The following is a 19,828-nucleotide window of genomic DNA, read 5'->3' on the forward strand; positions in this document are numbered from 1 at the left end:
ACAACTTGGCTAAAGGATTGGCATTAAACAACAAGAGTTTTGTTGTCCTGGCCTTTGCTTGCATGTGACTTTGCCGCATCTTTTTGTCACTTGTTGCTAAAACCACGTGTGCATGTGACTATATTTTAGAGCTAGAGTCACTCAGAGGGCAAAAAGCTTCAAGCCTTAGCAGTCACAAATAGGTGGCTGGTAGGGCAGAAAGGACGGTGCTTTTTGCAGGGGGAAACAGGAAGGCAGATGAGAATGGAGAAACATGAGCATAGCTGAAAAGCATAAGCACACATTTTAACAGTCATATTCTCCCTCCTAGGACAACACTCTGCCTAAATGGCACCAATGCAATTTAAGCCGAGAAGGCAGTTTTCAAAAAAGGTGGAAAAAGGGTATGACGTTTTAACTGTGACAATGGTAAATGGTGTTATACTTGTATAGCACTTTTCCACCTTTCAAGGCGCTCAAAGCGCTTTACACTACATCACCATCCACCTACTGGTGACACAGCACCAGGAGCAATGTGGGGTTCAGTATCTTGCTCAAGGATACTTAGGTGAGTTCATCAGGGCAGAGAATCAAACCCACAACCTCTGGGTTGGGGGACAACCACTTGACCACTGAGCCACGCCATCCCCAATGAACTCATCTAATCTAATGGTTGTGGTAAGTGCTAAGCGTGTAACGGTACATGTATTTGTATTGAACCGTTTCGGTACGTGGTGCTCGGTTCGGAAGGGTGGCGTACCGAACGAGTTTCTGACGTAATGTAACCCTTACTTTTCGAGGCTGTGAGTCGATCGAGTTACAGTTTCTTTGTGTAGATTATATTTACTCCGTCTTCTCTACTATAATGAGGACCAACACGGTAGGACAGTATAACCCAGAAACATCAACGGCGCTAAAACGTGGCCGCCGCGAGAACGCAGTGAAATGCGGGCGTTAAAGTCAATCAGCCAATGCACACCAGTCGCAGTGTGGCCCCGTGTTAGACGCATCCCAGAAGCTGCTCAACACAACGCACACGAAAAGAACGGCAGAGTTTATTATTTGACGCGAGACACGACCCTCCTGCGTCAATAATACTAACGATAGCTAGGATCGGGCAGCCCGGAAGTCACTCGTGTAAAAATACGGTGGATCCCGTCGATTTTCAAACTAATATGCAATCGTAACCCACTTTTTGAGTCCATCAGATCTCTTGAGTGGTAGATCGGGGCACATTTGAATTGTCTTTGTTGATTTACTGCTGTCTTCTCTGCCATAATAATAACCAACATGGCCCAGTGTTCAATACAAAACCCTCCTACCACAACAAAACAAGTAGGACCTAATATTCACATACTGTAGGAGCTAAAGTTATACAACATAAAATATACAACAGAAATGAATACTACATCACATTTGTAAAATATAAACACATAATAAAATAATAGCCCAAAATAAATAAAATAAAATAAATTGAAATGAGCTAAAACACCTGTAATTAAATAATAAGAATAATACGCAGATCCTGTTTACACAATTAAATTTATTAATTTCTGTGCGGCGCTTTAACTTGAGAAAATCCACCAATAAAGCTTTTGAAAACCGTTCGTAAGAAAAAAAAAAAGGTTCACTGAGGCATTTCATTTGTAAAATACATGTTAATATCTTTCTCATTGGGATTCCTTTTCTCTTTAGCACAGGACTTCTTTTTTCTTCTTTCTTTCAGAAAGAAAGCTGACCAGTACGCGGGGTCTGACTGGCAAATTGTTGTTGGATTATCTTTAAATACCCGCTACTTTTTGAGCAGAATTTTAGCTTTGTATAGGCTAATGTTCCTATTGTTGAAAGCACAAAGGTGTGTAATAAACAACTAGCATATTTATATTTTGCATTTTGTTTTCTTACTGTACTGAAAATGAACCTAACCGTGACCTCAAAACCGAGTTATGTACCGAACCGAGATTTTTGTGTACCGTTACACCCCTAGTAAGTGCCCATAGTTGCAAAAACATCTTTCATTATTTGACTGTGCATGACAAGCAAAGTCAATAAATGCCGTGTCTTTTATGGACACTGGTGCGTCAATTCTGTCCTTTATGAAAGAGGCATTTAAGAAAAAAAAAAAAAAAGAGCAAAGGTGTCACTCGGCAAAGACTTTCGAGCGCGCTTCTAAGATGTTGGCCGACGGTTAACCTTGTGAATCAGCAGGCTCTGCCTTCAATCACTCCTCTCTCCAGGGCTGCTTATTTACTTCTCTATCAACCGTCACCTGCCTCCATTGCCAGGGTGACCTTTTCACATTGGTATTGGCATGCAACAAAAAATAAGGACAGGCAGGTGAAAAGATAAGGATGATCTCACAGACGCACATAAACATTAAATAAAAGCCTACAATCAGCATACAAGGGAGGCTTTTGGATAAACACAAACTTAGCACTTTGGGAGTGTAAACGCAGTCTATCAGGGTCTTGTTGTTACAGTCCACACCCACCATGATTACACTGTTGTGGTAAGACGACAAACCCAGCAGGCCTGAGGATGGGTGTAAAAGCAGGGTTGGGCGGTGCATTAGAAGGGTCTTGGGAAGGGCATAACAGAAAAGGCGCAAATTCGAGGAAGGTGCAATCCCAGGAGTGAGGGCGGGTATGGTGGTGTTGGGAATCTGACTGGCAGCTGTCAAGAGAACGAGTATTGCTGGACAAAAACACTAAGTCAATTACAAAAGCACTGGTTGGAGGTTGGGGGATAGCTGTCAAAGCTGGTGAGGAAGGTTGGAAGATTGGGTGGGGCGCTTGTGAGAAGTCTCTCATCTTGCATCATCACTACAAGCTCCACCCTGCTGTGGCCTGGCTTGTTTGTACAGGACTTACAGGTACAGTAGGATTATATCACAAACCTTCTATGTATAACACGTGTGTCAGATAAGACCAAATTACCTCCGCATACAACATTATAATTTGTTAAGTGCATTTTATCTCTATTAAATAAAAGTGCAATTCCTCTTCCACTGATTTTCCCAGGTGGTGCTTTTGGCACAATTAAGATTTTAACATGATCAGACTATTATCACTCTGTCAGTTCTTATCAAATAATCTTATAATTTGTTGTTAGACCTTGTTACATTGTATTCCCTTGGAGCGTGAAAAATTGAAAGGGTGTGTGTGTTGTCAATGACTAGCAATTAAAAAAGGTTTCTTGCTAAAAAGATGCCATAAAATGCTTCTCGGGCCAGATTGGTAGTTTCCTCTTGAAGAAAAACTGTTGCTCACTTTAACCAAACAGTATTACGGTATCTCTGGAATACTGTATCTGCAAAAATAATGCACGCGTAATTTAAAAAGTCAAATCAATGATTTACCGAATAACAATCACTGAAATGCCATTTTTGGCTGGCCATAAAGAATTCTTTTCCGCTGAATCTTGCCAATAAAACCTGGGCACAACCTGTTTCTTCCTATTCTTCTTTCTTATGCTTTAAATTACATTAAATTAATTTAATGATGCGAATCAACCGTTAAAGTTGTTAAAATTCTCCCGTTATTCCATAATTTCCCTTCTGTCTTCTTTCGACATGTCAAAGTTTTAAAACTGTTTCATCATTTAAAGATGGATTCAAGTTAAGATCTTGCCGATTTAGGAGTATTTTAGATAAAAAGTTAATTAGGTTCGCTACAACAGAGCCTTCTAGAGAAGTCTACTGCTTTAAGATGGCGGCTGCTAACAACGTGGCAACTACTAAACGGCAAGTCTGTCATTTTGCATCTAGTTCTTTTTACATGTTCTACCGGCGCCGTCTGTCATTTTGCATCTAATTCTACATATATGTGATATCTGCTATAGCCGTATGTGGCCGTATGTTTGTAGCAACTAGCAACTGGGCATGGAGGAAGTCGGCGTGATGTCACGATGACGTCACCTAGCTTAGCAACGTGTCGCCATTTTGTGAAGGGGGTACGCACAGCTAAACATTCCATAGACAAACGTCTGAAATTCATATATTTCAGGTGTGTTTTGCGTCCTTTTTCCTAAAAACATCTTAAACGTGGCTTACTATTATCACAAGTCACTGCCGACAGACGCGAGGAGGCGATGCAATTTAAAATGAGCATTTATTGGCGTACAAAGTTGCCAATACAAAGTCGCAGCTGATAGCTGGATAAACAAAGGAATGGCCTGCAGTGGAGTTCGGAAACATCTACAACTACCTCATTAAGTCACCCAGTAAGTTGACCCCTATCATTTACGTGGAATATGTACTGTGTGGAACTGAGAAAATTGGTAGTATATACGAAGTGATTATTTCTGCCGTCACCGGTAATTCGCCTCCAAGCTTTATTTAGCCGTCAACACGTCACGGCAAAATAACCAATTCCCACTATGCCAATAACATACTGATTGACTAGTCAGAGCAGTTCACGGCAAAAGAAAAAAAACACTTTGCGAGTTGCCGGTTAAGGTAAAAATAACCACTGCCTAGTCTATTGAATCGTAGCAGCTAATTGGGGCAAAAAATAATCGATTAAACTCACCAGTAATAAAATGTCGACTGCAAACGTAAATGTGCTTGGATTTAGGTTCCCACAGGCGAAAATAGTCCACAGAACAGTCTTCTTTTACTGTTTCTCGATTAATTGCGCTCAGCCATTTGTTTCTCCTTTTTTTCTCACGTGGAAGAATGAAGAACTTCAAATGCGGCTCCGAACTCTTTTCCGACGGAAAAAAGACAGCAAATAAGACGAAAGTTCAATGCATTTCTATTATAAGTGACTCATCTTTTACCCCATTGTCAATATGGCGATGCTTTGTTGTGGCTGGTGACGTCAATAAATTCCCGGATGTCCGACTGCCTCTATTGTTTGAAGCAGCTGTCGGCCGCAGTCAGGTATTGTTTTTTTTTTTTTTGTTTTGTTTTATCTTTATCTAGCGGCATGAGTTGAACATATTTACTCTCGGTCCATTCCTCATTGCGTCGTGAAGACTGCGCTGACTGTGTTTCAGGTCTGCTTTACCTGGTAAAATTCAATAATCGGAATTTGCATTTTTGTGAATCGTTCTCGTATCTTCCACGGCCGAATCGCGACCAATCTCAGAATCGGAAATTTCACAAGCCTCTACAGAACATAGCCAAGTAAACATTCAGGTGCGGAATTCAGATCGAGACACGAATGAGGAGCCTGGTAAGGAACATCTTGAGGACCACAGGCAATATGGAGGGGGGCCCTGTCGAGTGGAACACCTGAAATGGGGCCCCGTTTCCTGAGGGGGAAGGGGCGGGGGTGGTGGATGATGATACAGCACAGTCTGCTTGCCGGCGGCCACATTGGCGAGAGCAATCGTGTAGCAACAAGCCCCTTCCAGACGGACATAGACTGTGAGAGGGAAACAAGGGGAGTGTGTCTTTTAAATGTGTGTGTGTGTGTGTGTGTGTGTGTGTGTGTGTGTGTGTGTGTGTGTGTGTGTGTGTGTGTGTGTGTGTGGTGAGGTGATGAGGTAAGGGGGGGTGTACTGTCGAGCTGGCTAGTGAATGATTCCCAGAGGTCTCAGCTATAGCAGCTCAGCTCCAGTCCAAACATGCCTGTCTGCTCTCAGGAGCTCAGCCAAGAGAGCCAATGTGGCTGGCTACCATTGACGTCAGGACAAACAGCAGATAGAGCTTTCTGGAACATCACAGGCAAACAAAAGAGAGGCTTCTAGGCATGTCTGGAACCCTCCTCCTCCTACTACTGCTCCTCTCTGCAACCTTTATTTCCCCCCACTGGTGCTCCTTGCAGCACACTTGAATTCCAAAGCTTTACAAAAGCAACTTCTGTAGTGGTTTGTTATGAGAGACTCAAAACGAGCATAGCGGAGGGGCCTCACTTGAAGCCAGCCTCACATTGTTTCCTTTCACATGCAGCGACTGCGTGGCATGAAATAGGGAGGAACAAGTTGTCTTTTTGCTGAAGACGACACACGCGTGATTAGCTAGGGGTGGGTGGTGTTAATGAAGAAGCCGTTCTTCTTCTTCAAATACAACAGTGCTGTCGGATTCAGGTGTTGGTATTTTGTTTAGTAGGAGGCTGTGGTTGCCATGCAGGAATGGGGGAAGAGCATGATAAGGGGCAGTGAGAGGAGGAGGAGGGGTTGAGAGAAGATGGTGAGAGAAGGGGGTTGGCGGATGCGGGCGGTGGGGGCAGGGTGTCAGGGAGTATTGGTGGTGGTGGTGGTGGGTGATGAAATATTCAGTGAGGATGTGCCTCTGGCTCCTTCCCTCTTTTTTTCTTTCGACATCTCTGGCTGACAGTTTTATTTATTGGGGTCCCTGTGGTTCAAGGAACTCATTTGCAGTCGTTCTTCCTTTGCACACTAAGCGAAGTACGGCAGCGGAGATAAGGAACGAGGAGGTGGGAGGGAGGGGAAGAAGACGGAGGGAGCTGGCAGCGCCTAGCTGACATTCATGAACAACTGAGCAGCTTTGTGCCGGAGAAAAGAGGATAGAGGCTTGGAGGGTGGGACTGGAGGGTGCAGAGAAGAGGACAGGGCTAGCTGTCCCCCGCAGCCATATTCCTGTTTCGACGAAGCCGCTCACCTGTCGAAGCCATTTTTATTAACCCGCTTATCGACTGAGAGAGTTTGATCGCGCCAGGACGCTATTGACAGTCTTCTAGCAGACACGTACCAGCTAAAGATGCAATAACGTGCTTTCAAAAGAAGAAAGAACGTGGAGGGGGCAATCAATGACTTGCATCATGCCCTAAATCCTAAAAGCAGCCGGGGGCTCTTCAAAGACCCCATTAGGAAGACTGGCATGAGTAATACTGCCTGATATGAAACAGAGACGGCCAGGAAATAACATTCAGAACGATGAAATTAAGTTCCCTCTAAAGCCACTCCTTGTGGTCTCGGCTCAAGCCAAGCAGAAACTGGAGCAGCCTCAATATGAAAAGACTGGCTCTCATTGGTTGGCACAGTATGACATATGGAGGCTACGTTTACATGACAACAACCCAGTGAGAACTAGTACATGTACTGAAAAGTTTCATGGAACCATGACAACAACTGTCAAAACATTTACATAATGTTGAAAATAATGCCAATGTACCAACGCCTGCCCAGACTAACATGCAAAACATTTTCTTGCCCAATTTTAGAGTGAACCCAGAGAATGACCTTGTTGGGTTTTAGCAAGCAACTTTTGATTTCACAAATTCCTTTGACATTGCAATATAATTGTCCTCATTAGACTTAATAGTGGCCATCACGCGTGATTTTCCCCGTCTCCGTCCGCCCACTGGCAGCCCCACCGGTCACGACGTCTGCTACTTGAATCACAAAAGCTCAGTGTCACCGCGGGAATACGAAAACAATGGTGGTCACGACTCTTGAAAATGAAGAAATTGTTCTCGCCGCCGTACGCGGGACCGGATGAACTAGGATGGTGGCCCAAGCACAATGAACAGAATCCCCTGCAAATACACCTTGACTACCCCCACCTCCCTCCCCCTTTTATCCTGCTGTGCATTAATACATCACAAAGGGGATTACACAGGTGCAAAAAGGCTGTGTGATCATCTTATTAACGCCATTTCCAAGGCCGCTATTTACATCAGCAGCGGTTCAGAGGGGCCTCGCCATTATTATAGCATTGTCTTTTATCTCAATTTTAATTCACGTTTAGGTAACAAAAAGGCAAATTACCATTCTGAGAGAAAAGACCTCCATTAAGATGAAAAAAAAAAAGTCTAGATTTTGAATCGTGGTGGTGAGGGCATGCTATTGACCGATACATTGAGTCATTCTTCAGTTTCCTGGCACTCCCACCTCCTAAATCCAATTATGATGATTTCCAGTGGTGTCAATGCAGCCGATTAACTAGCATCCAGATAAGGTGGATGACTGGAAAGAAAAACATGAGCCTTTGAAAAGAGATACACATATGCACTAGGGGTGTAACGGTACATAAAAATCTCGGTTCGGTACGTACCTCGGTTTTGAGGTCACGGTTCGGTTCATTTTCGGTACAGTAAAAAAACAAAATGCAAAATATAAATGTGTTAGTTGTTTATTACACACTTTTGTGCTGTCTGCTCAAAAAGTAGCGGGTATTTAAAGATAATAGGCCAACAACAATTTGCCTTTCAGACCCCGCATATTGGTCAGCTGTCTTTCTGAAAGAAAGAAGAAACAAGAAGTCCTGTGCTAAAGAGAAAAGCAATCCCAATGACAAAGATTTTAACATGTATTTTGCAAATGAAATGCCCCAATTAATTTTTTTTTTTCTTATGAACGGTTTTCAAAAGCTTTATTGGTGGATTTTCTCAAGTTAAAGCGCCACACAAAAATTAATAAATTTAATTGTGTAAGCAGGATCTTATTATTTAATTACAGGTGTTTTAGCTCATTTCAATTAATTTTATTTAAATGGGCTATTATTTATTTTATTATGTGCTTATATTTTACAAATGTGATGTAGTATTCATTTACATTGTATATTTTATAGAGTTGTTCCGATCATGTTTTTTTGCTCCCGATCCGATCCTGATCGTTTTAGTTTGAGTATCTGCCAATCCCGATTTTTCCCGATCCAATTGCTTTTTTTCTGCTCCCGATTCAATTCCAATCATTCCCGATAATTTTTCCCGATCATATACATTTTGGCAATGCATTAAGAAAAAAATGAATAAAACTCGGACGAATATATACATTCAACATACAGTACATAAATACTGTATTTGTTTATTATGACAATAAATCCTCAAGATGGCATTTACGTTATTAACATTCTTTCTGTGAGAGGGATCCACGAATAGAAAGACTTGTCACTTTGTATATTGTGACTAAATATTGCCATCTAGTGTATTTGTTGAGCTTTCAGTAAATGATACTGTAGTCATGCCCAAATGCATGATGGGAAGTGGAACCATGACTGTGCGTAGTGCTACCAATTGATATATCTTCTCTGCGTTGGCAAATAACATAAGGTGTTAAGATAAAGATCAATTGCCACCTTGCTTCCCCACATTGCTTCCCATGATATTTCTAATTGTGGGGAGAGGGATCGTAAAGTTTTAGCCAATTAAAAAAAGGCTCCAGAGGCTACCAAAATTCACTCCACTAATTTTACGCTGCCTTTTATCTCTCTATATAGGTAAAACGGCGCCATTAACGGCGCGCATGCATTAATTGCGTTAAATATTTTAACGTGATACATTTTTTAAAAAACTAATTACCGCCGTTATTAGGATAAATTAGATAACCCAACCTTAAGCCTAAATTAAAGACTCTGGAAGAGTGAAACATATTATGTCTGTAACGTTAAATACAATTAGAAAATGATTTAATTAAAAATATATATACAGTATATATTAAAAAAAGGCATGGCCGATATTTTTTTTGCAGATTCCGATACTTTGAAAATGACGTGATCGGACCCGATCACATCTCTAATATTTTATGTTGTATAACTTTAGTTCCAATGTGAATATTAGTTCCTACTTGTTTTGTTGTGGTAGGAGGGTTTTGTATTGAACATGGGGCCGTGTTGGTTATTATTATAGCAGAGAAGACAGCAGTGAATCAACAAAGACAAGTCAACTGTGCCCCGATCTACCACTCAAGAGATCTGATGGACTCAAAAAGTGGGTTACGATTGCATATTAGTTTGAAAATCGACCGGATCCACCGTATTTTTACTCGAGTGACTTCCGGTCTGCCCGATCCTAGCTACCGGTAGTAGTATTGACGCAGGAGGGTCGCGTCTCGTGTCAAATAATAAACTCTGCCGTTCTTTTCGCGTGCTACACACGGCTGAGCTGCGACTGGTGTGCATTGGCTGATTGACTTTAACGCCCGAGTTTCACTGCGTTCTCGCGGAGGCCACGTTAACGCGCAGTTGACGTTACTGGGTTATATACTGTCCTACCGTGTTGGTCCTCATTATAGTAGAGAAGACAGAGTAAATATAATCTACACAAAGAAACTGTAACTCGATCGACTCACAGCCTTGAAAACTAAGGGTTACATTACGTCAGAAACTCGTTCGGTACGCCTTCGTTCCGAACAGAGCACCACGTACCGGAACGGTTCAATACAAATACATGTACCGTTACACCCTTATTAACTAGCATCCAGATAAGGTGGATGACTGGAAAGAAAAACATTAGCCTTTGAAAAGAGATACACATACAGTGAGGAGAACAAGTATTTGATACACTGCCAAAGGATTGGCAGTGTATCAAATACTTGTTCTCCCCACTGTATGCACACAACTGTCCTACATTCTACTCAGGCAGATCTTCTATGATCAAACATAGCAAACAAAATGAGGTGAGGTTGACTCCAAAGGTGTGTCTTGAGACTTTCAGATCACTCTAGTTTGCAACACTCTGTACAGAGACCCAATGGCAATGTGAATGATACGTCACTCCTTGTGGAGGAGGAAGTACGCAAGAACGAGAAATGTGTGCAAGGACAGCAAGTGTGTACACTGGGGGGGGTGTTTGAGGGGTCAGCTATGTAACGGCATACTCTCCGCGGATGCCAGCAATGGCAAAAACACTGCCTCCTTCCAAAGCAATCTGTTAGCGTTCAAGGGGAAATTTGTCAATTCGCAGCAGAGCCATTGATTGGGGAAGATGGTGAGGTCTGCCAACGGATGCGTGGAGATGAAAGTCAATCATGTGTGTAGGGAGCTCTACTCTAAACATCATCCTGACGCCTTGAAGGGTTGGTTTGTTGGTCAGGTTCGGTGCTTTAAGATGGGAACAAAGAAGTGGTTGCATGAGGGGGAAGTGTAACGGGGGGATGGTAAGGGTGATGCCTGCCTGGTTGGGTTTTATTCCAGCATCAATGTGCATCAATGAGCAAATAGTCCCCTGTGTGCTGAGAAGGGATATATAATCCTTCTCTTTCTGTCAAACGCCAAGATCAATAGTTGGAGAGAGGACGTGACTGCCAACGAATAACCCAAAATTGTGATTATTCCATTTTCACTGTTCGTCTTTCATTTCCCTAAGAGACTTCTTCTCAGTCTCAGAGTAGGAATCCTCTTAAAAAATATCCGTTCCATGCTGCTGTTCTTCCAGGATGTGCATATGTAAGACGTACACACTAAACTGTATAAGGTTGATGAGAGTAGCTTTGCTTTAGTGCTGTGCTTTGATGGGCTGTCAGTAGGCTGGGGCTTAATGCCACTTAGATGTCATGCAGAGAGTCTCTAGTGAGGTGGCAGAGCAGGAATTAAAGGCGGCCGGGATTGTCCTTGTCATCACGGTCAAACTGAGGCGGAGAGTGCTTTTAATTGATAGCTGCTTGGGAGAGCCCCAACTCATTTCAATAACGGCTGGGTTTGAATTCCATTTTTATTATCTCGCTCACTTCAGTTATGAATCTTGAGTTAATAAATACCTGTATACACCGTATCGCCACAAATATACAAGAGATGGTTATTTACTAAACTGCGAATGGGGAGGGTTTATAGGATAGCATCTGGGGCTACAACAGCTAACCCTGCACCAAACTCCCCCAAATACAAGCACACATTTTCCCTGAGGCTATATTTGGGCGCATGATCGTATCAGTTATCGTGTCAGACACTTTTAAGAGCTAAGTGCATTGATTGATTTTTGATAGCCCCAGCATTAAAGTGGAAGAGGAGGTGGGGTCAAATGAGAAAAAGCCTTGGTGTTTCTATTTACCAATCAAATCTCTCTACGATCTATATCGTCTCGTTCCACTTCATGAATTATAAAACAGAATCAATTTCTTTGGGTAAAAACACACTAAAGCAGCCGATTGCCTTTATTGTAACCTTTTACCCAGCTATGAAGCTGACCGCATTGACCCAGACTGCGCAAGTGTGATTAGTTTTGCAATCAGGATGAGTACAGCAGTAACGTAGCCAAAGAAATTTCAGAGAAAGGCACAGATGCATGACAAGTAATGAGTAGGGATGGGAATCGAAATCAGATTCCAATTCCGAACCGGTTCCTAGTGTTTCGAGGCCTCGACATCACAATGAAAAAGCCTTAACGATCCCTTTAATGATTCCTAAAGACGCGTACTGCGTCATCACGTGACGTGACGTGTCTTGATGTCCAAACACATCCTGGACGCATCAAACTAGCATGGCGCCAAGACCCACTCGCTCCAAAGTTTGGCTACACTTCACCAGGAAAGAGTGTGAAAATGAAAGGTTAAGATGATTTAGCACGAGCATTGCAGCCGTAAACATAACAATGACAACACGTAAATTCAAACGCTCTTTACTTCACGAGGAAAAATAACAACAAAGCGACTTGCAGTCATTCAGGCATGAAAATCACTCACCTTTCAGCTAAATTCGCCATTTTGAAGTCAAAGAGGATGACATACTTGAATTGTGTAGATCCGAGGAGAACATTTTTAAGAGGGGGGTCGTAATTCCATCTAACTAACTAACGACATGTTTTATCAAAGTTGCTAAGCCTGTCGCGATATGAAATGAGTCCATTTGTCGCAAGACAAATAAAAATGAGGGTGATAATTTTCACGGCTGCGTTTTATCAATGCGTGAGTGCATGCATACATTTGTGTGTGTGTGTAGATGACTATTAGACTCAGTTCATTTCACAGACGTTTATTAGTAATCAAAACGCCGTAGACTTACAGTTACATACAAAATAAGGAAACACGTGTATATCAAACACTGTAAGCGTTAGCATTGCTACATTGAGACTAATGGGGAAAAAAACAGACAACCTCCTTTAGCCTGCTATAAAACTTTGGCCGTCTTTTCCATAACGCAAACTTGCGGTTAAAAGGTCAGACTACAAACATGAAAAATCGCTGGTTAACATCATTTGCAAACAAAAAAATTGAGAAAAAAGGAAAAAAAAAAAACTACGAGTGACAGTGACACCACAAGCAATGAAGAAAAGTGATTTTTTTTGCGGAGTGTGAAGCTGTTAGCGGTTTAGCGAACGTACTTTCTGTGTATCTTTCAAAATAAAAGCATTCCACGTTCATACAAATAACGATTTTTGGAGTTAATCCAACATACTTAAGAATTAATACTATAATATGAAAATACTATAATACTACAGAATTCAGATTCTACACTAAGAATAGCTTTAAAATGAGACCCTTTTTTGAAAAATATGATTGGCAATGAGTGTTATAATTATTATAATGCTATTATATATAGTAGTATACTATAATAATAATGCTAGATTTTTTTATGAATTGTTTTGAATAATGTTGGAAAGGCTAAGTCAGTGTTCTGAATCTGTTTACTTTTGCACTAGTTAATGCTATGAGCATTTGACCTCATTGTTTATGTGTGATTAATTATTGTCATTTACATGTTTATTTGTACATCAATAAAGAATTTAAGTGTTCCAAAATGTTTTCGTGAATTAATAAGCGTCAACAAAAATGTCATTGCTAAATTAGTAAAAAAAAATATATATATATATATATATATATTTTTTTTTTTTATTAGTCGACTAATTGTAAAAATAGTCGGCTGACTAATCGGTAGAAAATTAGTCGTTTGGGACAGTCCTACCGGAACATATTTCCTACACATCCTTGTCACCTTTTTAACCCCTGACGCATTTTCATGCCTGGTCATTGCAAGGTGGAGATAACTGCGTCGGGAGGGAATACGACCAATATGCCAGTATATACCAATATTTTTTATTTCTATTAGAAAAATGTTTCAGTAAAATGTTACACATTCTTGTGTATTTGCCACATATTGCCACAGTTAACATTGAGGGTTTGGGACTCTTTTGACCTCATTGTGAGTTTGTAAGGTTGTGACTTCTGATTAAACAAACGCGATGCCAACCAAAACGTTTGTTCTTCTTTTTCCCCAAATTAGAATCGATAAGAGAATCGATAAAGAATCGAATCATTAAGCAATATCGATAATGGAATTGGAATCGTAAAAATCCTATCAATTCCCATCCCTAGCAATGAGTCAAAGAGGCAAACTCGGGAGTAAATACAAGAGTGAAGAAAATTCTCAGTAGACACACCAACTGACAGTAAAAATGCAAAAATGAAGTGCTTGTAGGCAGCCAACTACTGCTCTAAAGTGCAAGCTCCCATCCGCTGACACACACCTACTCGTATGAAGTCATCGACTTCTTCGGTGCTACGAGTTCACACGCTCACCACGGCCAACAAAGTTCACACCAGGGAGCAAAGTCAGGCCAAAATTCACTCTGATGTCACCGGACAGCTTTGTGAAATAGGCGCAATGCCGCAAGTTATTGTACTTTTGCCTAATATTAAAGCAGGACTTAACTATTAAGCATAGTCGTCTGCTCCGGTTTTAAAATCAACAGAGGAGACTGCATGCATGTTGCAGTTACACAATGCTGCAATAGGAAGTCGCTGAGCACGCCTTGTACGTCACACAGTCGTCTGGGTGCGTGTCTTGGTCGCTTGGCTGTGGCCATCGATCTACGAGTTTGAGTCATAACGGCCAAAAAGATGTATCAGTATTCTATGGAACCTGAGGCCGCGGCTTCGCTTGGGGTGCGGGATGTCTGGGCTCACCTCCGCACAACTGGCTTTAAGGAAGCTGCCATTTATCTGACAAGCCAGCGCTCAAGTTTATGAGCGAATGAGGCCCTAGCACACTTCCTGGAAACTTGCCTGCGCATGTGACTGTTACATGAAAGCATCACCGCAGAGGTAGAAGTGTTGGCATTTCCCCATGTAAACCACAGATGTTACTAGGATACAGGAGGGTGTCGCTCCCTTTTTTATCTTCACGTCTTTCGCTAGGCTTGTTTAAGAGGCGGAGATTAAGACAAGTGAAAGAGGCTTGTCCTTCAGCCGCTCATCCGATCTCTACTGCATTGCTGGAGTGACAAAGCTGCCCTTCTCACAAACAAGACAGTAGTCAAAGCATTCTTTCAGACTGGTTGTCTTTAGTCTGATATAATTGCAGCTGATCCTTCAGTGCAGATTAGTTTTGTTGACAAGACATCTGTTCAATGTTACAAAGGTACGAATCGGGTTTTGGTTAAGTAACTAAAAGTAATGAGTCAACAAATGAAATGCTCCAGACTGCGTGACTCACTATGTCCTCTTAACACATTCACTGCCATTGACAGCGCAAGACGTCCGATGCATTTTTCCTGGGAGGACTGACAGTGAACGACCATGTTAATGCAGCAAACGAGTTAAAATGCGCAGTTATTTTTTGGTGCACTGTAGCAACGGTTCCCAAACTCGAGTCCGTGGCCCCTGAGGCTGCATGTCAATTTACAACTTCTTAGTTCATGTGTATTGTCATAAATTCTACTTGATAATTAGGTTACCATTGGTTTATGCACAGTATGGGGGCGCTTCAGTTTACCAGGGTTCTGAGGTATGATGACAAATGGCATATTTGAGACATTTAAGTAGCAGTTGAGCAAAATTGGCACATACAGGTCATCACTGTAATTATTATATTGTGCGTTCTAATTTACATTAAGATTTAAACATTCTGGTGTTGAGCCAGCGTGTTGTGTTATACTAACACACTTCATACACTGTAGAAACTCAAGACAAACAAAACGATGGTAGCTATCTCATTTCGTTCCCTTTGAAAAAGTAACCTAACCAGGACCAAGCCTAAAAAGCCATGTATATTCAGCAGGCCCACTTCTTACCTGAGTTTCGGTTAAGCTCTCCAAGGCTTGCATTACTGACTGCTCGGGTCTTGACGCTTGAGACTGAGAGAGAGAAAAAAACAAGAAAAATATTTAGAAAAAAGTAACAAATCAATGACATATGCTCAAACAGATGGATAAGCAAGCTGGCCTCACCATTAATCCTGCTTCGACGGTCGGTACGAGTGTTAACTTGCTCCCATCGGACACGCCAAGATCCTGGAGTTTGCCTGAACTTAGTCTGCTACGGGATTGAGGGAAGAACAAGATCATTAGACTGTGCTGACAATACTTCTCAAACACACACACACAAACAGCCTCCAGCCGCGGGGGCGCGCCAACTTCAAAACTAGTTTGAAAAAAGAGCCGAGGGTGAAGGGGAAGTATTGATCTTGCTGTCATATTTCAATTTCAAGTAGAGCAAGGCTCTGACAATTGCTCAGCGTGGATAGTTGGCGGCACTTGAGATTGTATGTTGCACTGAGGAGAGCCATTTATCATTAAGAATCTGCTCAATTATCAATGAAATAACTTAAAACCCTGCATTAAAAGGGTGCTTTCCTGCGCATTTGATGTGACGCAATGCACATGACTGACACAGCGACGCTAGCGATGGGCTGCTGAGTGAAAAGCTGGCGTGACCCAAATATCACCCCGTGAATGAACAAAAGATCCGTGGCCCCGACTCCCAAGCTGGTCTGCTGTTACACGGGTAGGAGGGGATTTTATAAAAGATGGTTGGGGGCAGGCAGGTTTTAAAGGTTGATGTAATTACAATGAGCAAAGTTGAGTAAAGCCAGAAAAACAATACATACTGTTTGCATCTTTTAAGCCCCCCTACTTACATTTTGCATTTGTTAAACCCCACTTAACCTGGCCTTCATCCATTCATTTAGCCACTGCCTAATACTGCAGCATTATGGGTCTCGCTTCACTTATAATGAGAAAAGCCACTACAATTCCCCTCCAGGCAGCGCCCACCCTTTCGAGCTACAGCGATGGACACCCCACACCCAGAAATTCTGACACCGAAATGAGCATGAATCACCCTGAAAAAACAAATTTACAGAACTATATAAAAATGAATTGATGTTCATGAGTCACAACACAAGCATTAATTCATTCTGGCCTCCCTGTATAGAAGGTGGGAGGGATTAATCAATTCACCGTCCCATCAATATCCTCCCTGTGACCGACGCGTCCCCTGTGTATAATTGCGACACGACTGCCATAACGTTGGTTACACCTGCACAATCTTCCCTTATGCTCACTTTCGTATATAATACATGTCTAAATATATTATAAAACCCTAACTTAAAGATATGTGGTTGTATGACTGCACTGCATCATACCGAGAGCTGAATTGCTCACACTGACTTGCCAGCACGATAATAAACACATTGTTACCGGAATACCTTTCAGAATAAGATGAAGGGGAAACAAACAAGCAGTTGCTTTTGATTTTTGACATTTTTCTTCTACGTCCAATGTAAATGCCTTCGTGCAGTTATGCAATGTAGTAGTATCTGTGATATTATTAAAATTTGACAGTTTACACGAATCTCCGTTTTTATAACTGTATTATGCTGTATTTCTTTCCATGTCATGCCCCTTTGAAAACTCATCTCAAGGGGCTTTCCATAAATAACATTTAAACTAATTGACAGTGTCAGTCAGGCATACATGCAGTGCAAGTTTAGATGCATTACAACCGCTAAATATGGGTTTAGCTGTCTTTAAGGTCGTACTAAAAAGAAGAGCCAATGATCGAATGCATGTATGTGCATCTGTTCATTTAATAACAGTTCAAGATTTTATTTGATTTTAAATTGCAAGACAGGCCCGCGATTTATAGGTATATTATGTCTGCAGCCAGATTATAGTACTCTACATGCTATATAAAAATACTTCTAAGACGAAACGATTGATTTGTCATGATTAAGCATGTATTAAACTGAAAAGTAGATAATTGATAGATGGATATTTCACTCACGTTTCTTTATGCAGCAACGCGAGCCTCTCTTTGGGTACTTTAAGTCGCTGCGAGAGCCTCCTCTTCAGCCCGTCCACGGTCTCCTCCTGGGGCAGCGAGAGCTCGAAGCGAGTGCCGGTAGTGGAGTGGATGTGCAGGTTCATGGAGGGCTCGGCTGGGACGGCCTCGCAGGACGAAGCCCCGCGGCTGGTGCAGCTCCGGGCGCTAGGATGCTGGTCCATCCGATAACCTGTGGGTCACGTGGAGGTGGAAGATGAACGAGGGGGATGGAGTTGACGAAGGGGTGGACGTGGAGGGAGCCGATCCGTGGCAAGAGAGTCCCCGCAGCTAAATGCTACATGGATGGGCGAATACCGCAAAAGAGAAGCCTCGTCCACGCCAAACAAAAGCACGTATATTCCACTCTGTGTTCAAGTACGCTTTCAGCTTGGACGCACGGCGACGACACGTTGGTGCTTGACTCGTGCCACGCAAGCTCCCATGAAACATCAGCGACAATGAACCGCGTAGCGCATACAAAAAGTATCCCAAAGATCCAGCGTCGGATCTTAAGCCAAACCCCCTGCACGGCGGACCAATGGCGAGACCGCTCGGCCAGGACCAGCAAATAGGAGGGCGAGGTGTACACCCACGTGGAGGGCGAGTTAGTTAAAAGCCATTCATAATAAATGACAGCTCAGAAGAAGCGAATGTGGAGCAAAAAGCTCAAATTTCACCACATTCAGACCAAAATTAGTTTTTTTAAATGCAGATTCATTATATTGGTTATCTCTATGCTATTATTATAGTTCTATAATCCTTTTCAAGCTTAAAGTAGTAAAGTAATTAATTTAAATAATACTATATTTTAATTCATGGAATAAGAAACACTCTATATGTATACGTTTCCATCATACACATGAATGCAATTTTTACTGTAAATAAAAATTAAGTACTGTATTTGAATGACAGCTTCGCAAATTAAAAGGTTAGCATTCCTTCCAAATTAAAAGATCTCGGTCGCCCCCCAGTGGTCACCTAGGAGACGTTCACTATCAACACCAGTAGGTGACTCATGATATTTCACAATAGCAAATATATATGTAAAAAAAAAAAAAAAGAATATTAGTCGAATATCCCAAAGAGAACCAAAATTAAATTAAGAATGCTATTGTTTTGACATTTTGAATTAAAAACGAAAGTATAATATTTGTTTCCCAGGTGGTTGGTTGGTAGTGACTACCATAACACTACAACGACGAACAAGTTATTTCGCTTCAATTAACATTAGGTGCCGACTAATGAGATATTTTGTTTTACAGTAATAGCCTGACATTCTCCACTCGGTCGATACCAGCCGTGCGGTGAAGTTAATAACGTACAACACAATTTACATGGCACTCCCTTGACAACATGCTTTATTATTGATCCTTCACTACAAATCAATACGACAAGCCACTGGCCTCTGTAATGTTTTTTTTTCTTCTTTTTTTCGGGAATTTCGACTATTTTTTTTTTTTTTAAATAATTCATAAATTAAAATATAAGTGTAGTGTACTCACCGATAACCGTGGCGTGAACCGCGAAGCTTCGCGTGGAAGTAAAAGGTCCTATTTGTTCCCCCAGTTTTGGCATGTAAGGTAGAAACCGAAGTCTAGAGAATTCCCAAAAAGAAGTTGAATGAAAGGAAATATCCACAAGGTGGTTGAAAAATAACTTCCGTTAGTTGCTGATTCGTTATCCGGGGAGCAGTGGCTCTCTGTCGGCCTCAAGAAAGTCAAGGAGCCGGTGAGCCGCCTCTTAAAGAGCCTCTTCTCGGATGTGATGTCAATAATGGGATTGTTCGTCTAAAGGTCGTCTCGTCCCCGAAAGGCAACTTGGCTTCTATTGCCGCAAAACGTTGGGAAAGAACGTTCCAAAATAATGAAGTAATTTTCAAAGAAATCACAGAGTTACTTTGCGTCAAACCCGCACACAATTATTGAAAAGAACACCAGTGGATTACAGGCTCGTTTCAGTACGACCTTAAGAGCTAAAGAAATAAGTCAATGTGCCGGTCTTTCAAGTGGGCAGTGACGTCACCGGCGCAGGTGACAAACCACACCCCTTGGATACAAGGTATACTTGTAAACAAAGTCGTCATATCCAGGATTTTTTCTTGAAAAACCAACTGAAAGCAAAACTTGAGTAAAAATAAAAGTATCTTAGCACAGAAGATAAAATAACCTTTTATGCATAGGCGGAG

General features: G+C 41.8%; 1 protein-coding gene across 2 annotated transcripts in view; it reads right to left on the reverse strand.

Annotated features, from left to right (window-relative positions):
• The window catches only part of midn (midnolin), a 32,743-nt gene extending 13,226 nt beyond the window's left edge, over window positions 1–19,517 (reverse strand). Inside the window, exons 1-4 of one of the 2 annotated variants that reach the window (XM_057840916.1) lie at window positions 19,146–19,517; window positions 17,605–17,833; window positions 15,768–15,852; window positions 15,612–15,674 (exon numbers count right to left, since the gene is read on the reverse strand). In XM_057840916.1, the coding sequence (XP_057696899.1) occupies window positions 15,612–15,674; window positions 15,768–15,852; window positions 17,605–17,833; window positions 19,146–19,218 (450 nt within the window). In that variant the 5' untranslated portion in view covers window positions 19,219–19,517. Of the gene's footprint in view, window positions 1–15,611; window positions 15,675–15,767; window positions 15,856–17,604; window positions 17,834–19,145 lie in introns of both variants that reach the window. The other variant, XM_057840915.1, reaches the window with a different exon arrangement.
• Between the last annotated feature and the right edge of the window lie 311 nt (window positions 19,518–19,828).

This window comes from Corythoichthys intestinalis, chromosome 7 (assembly GCF_030265065.1).
Source record: "Corythoichthys intestinalis isolate RoL2023-P3 chromosome 7, ASM3026506v1, whole genome shotgun sequence".
NCBI classification, from domain to species: Eukaryota; Metazoa; Chordata; class Actinopteri; order Syngnathiformes; family Syngnathidae; genus Corythoichthys; species Corythoichthys intestinalis.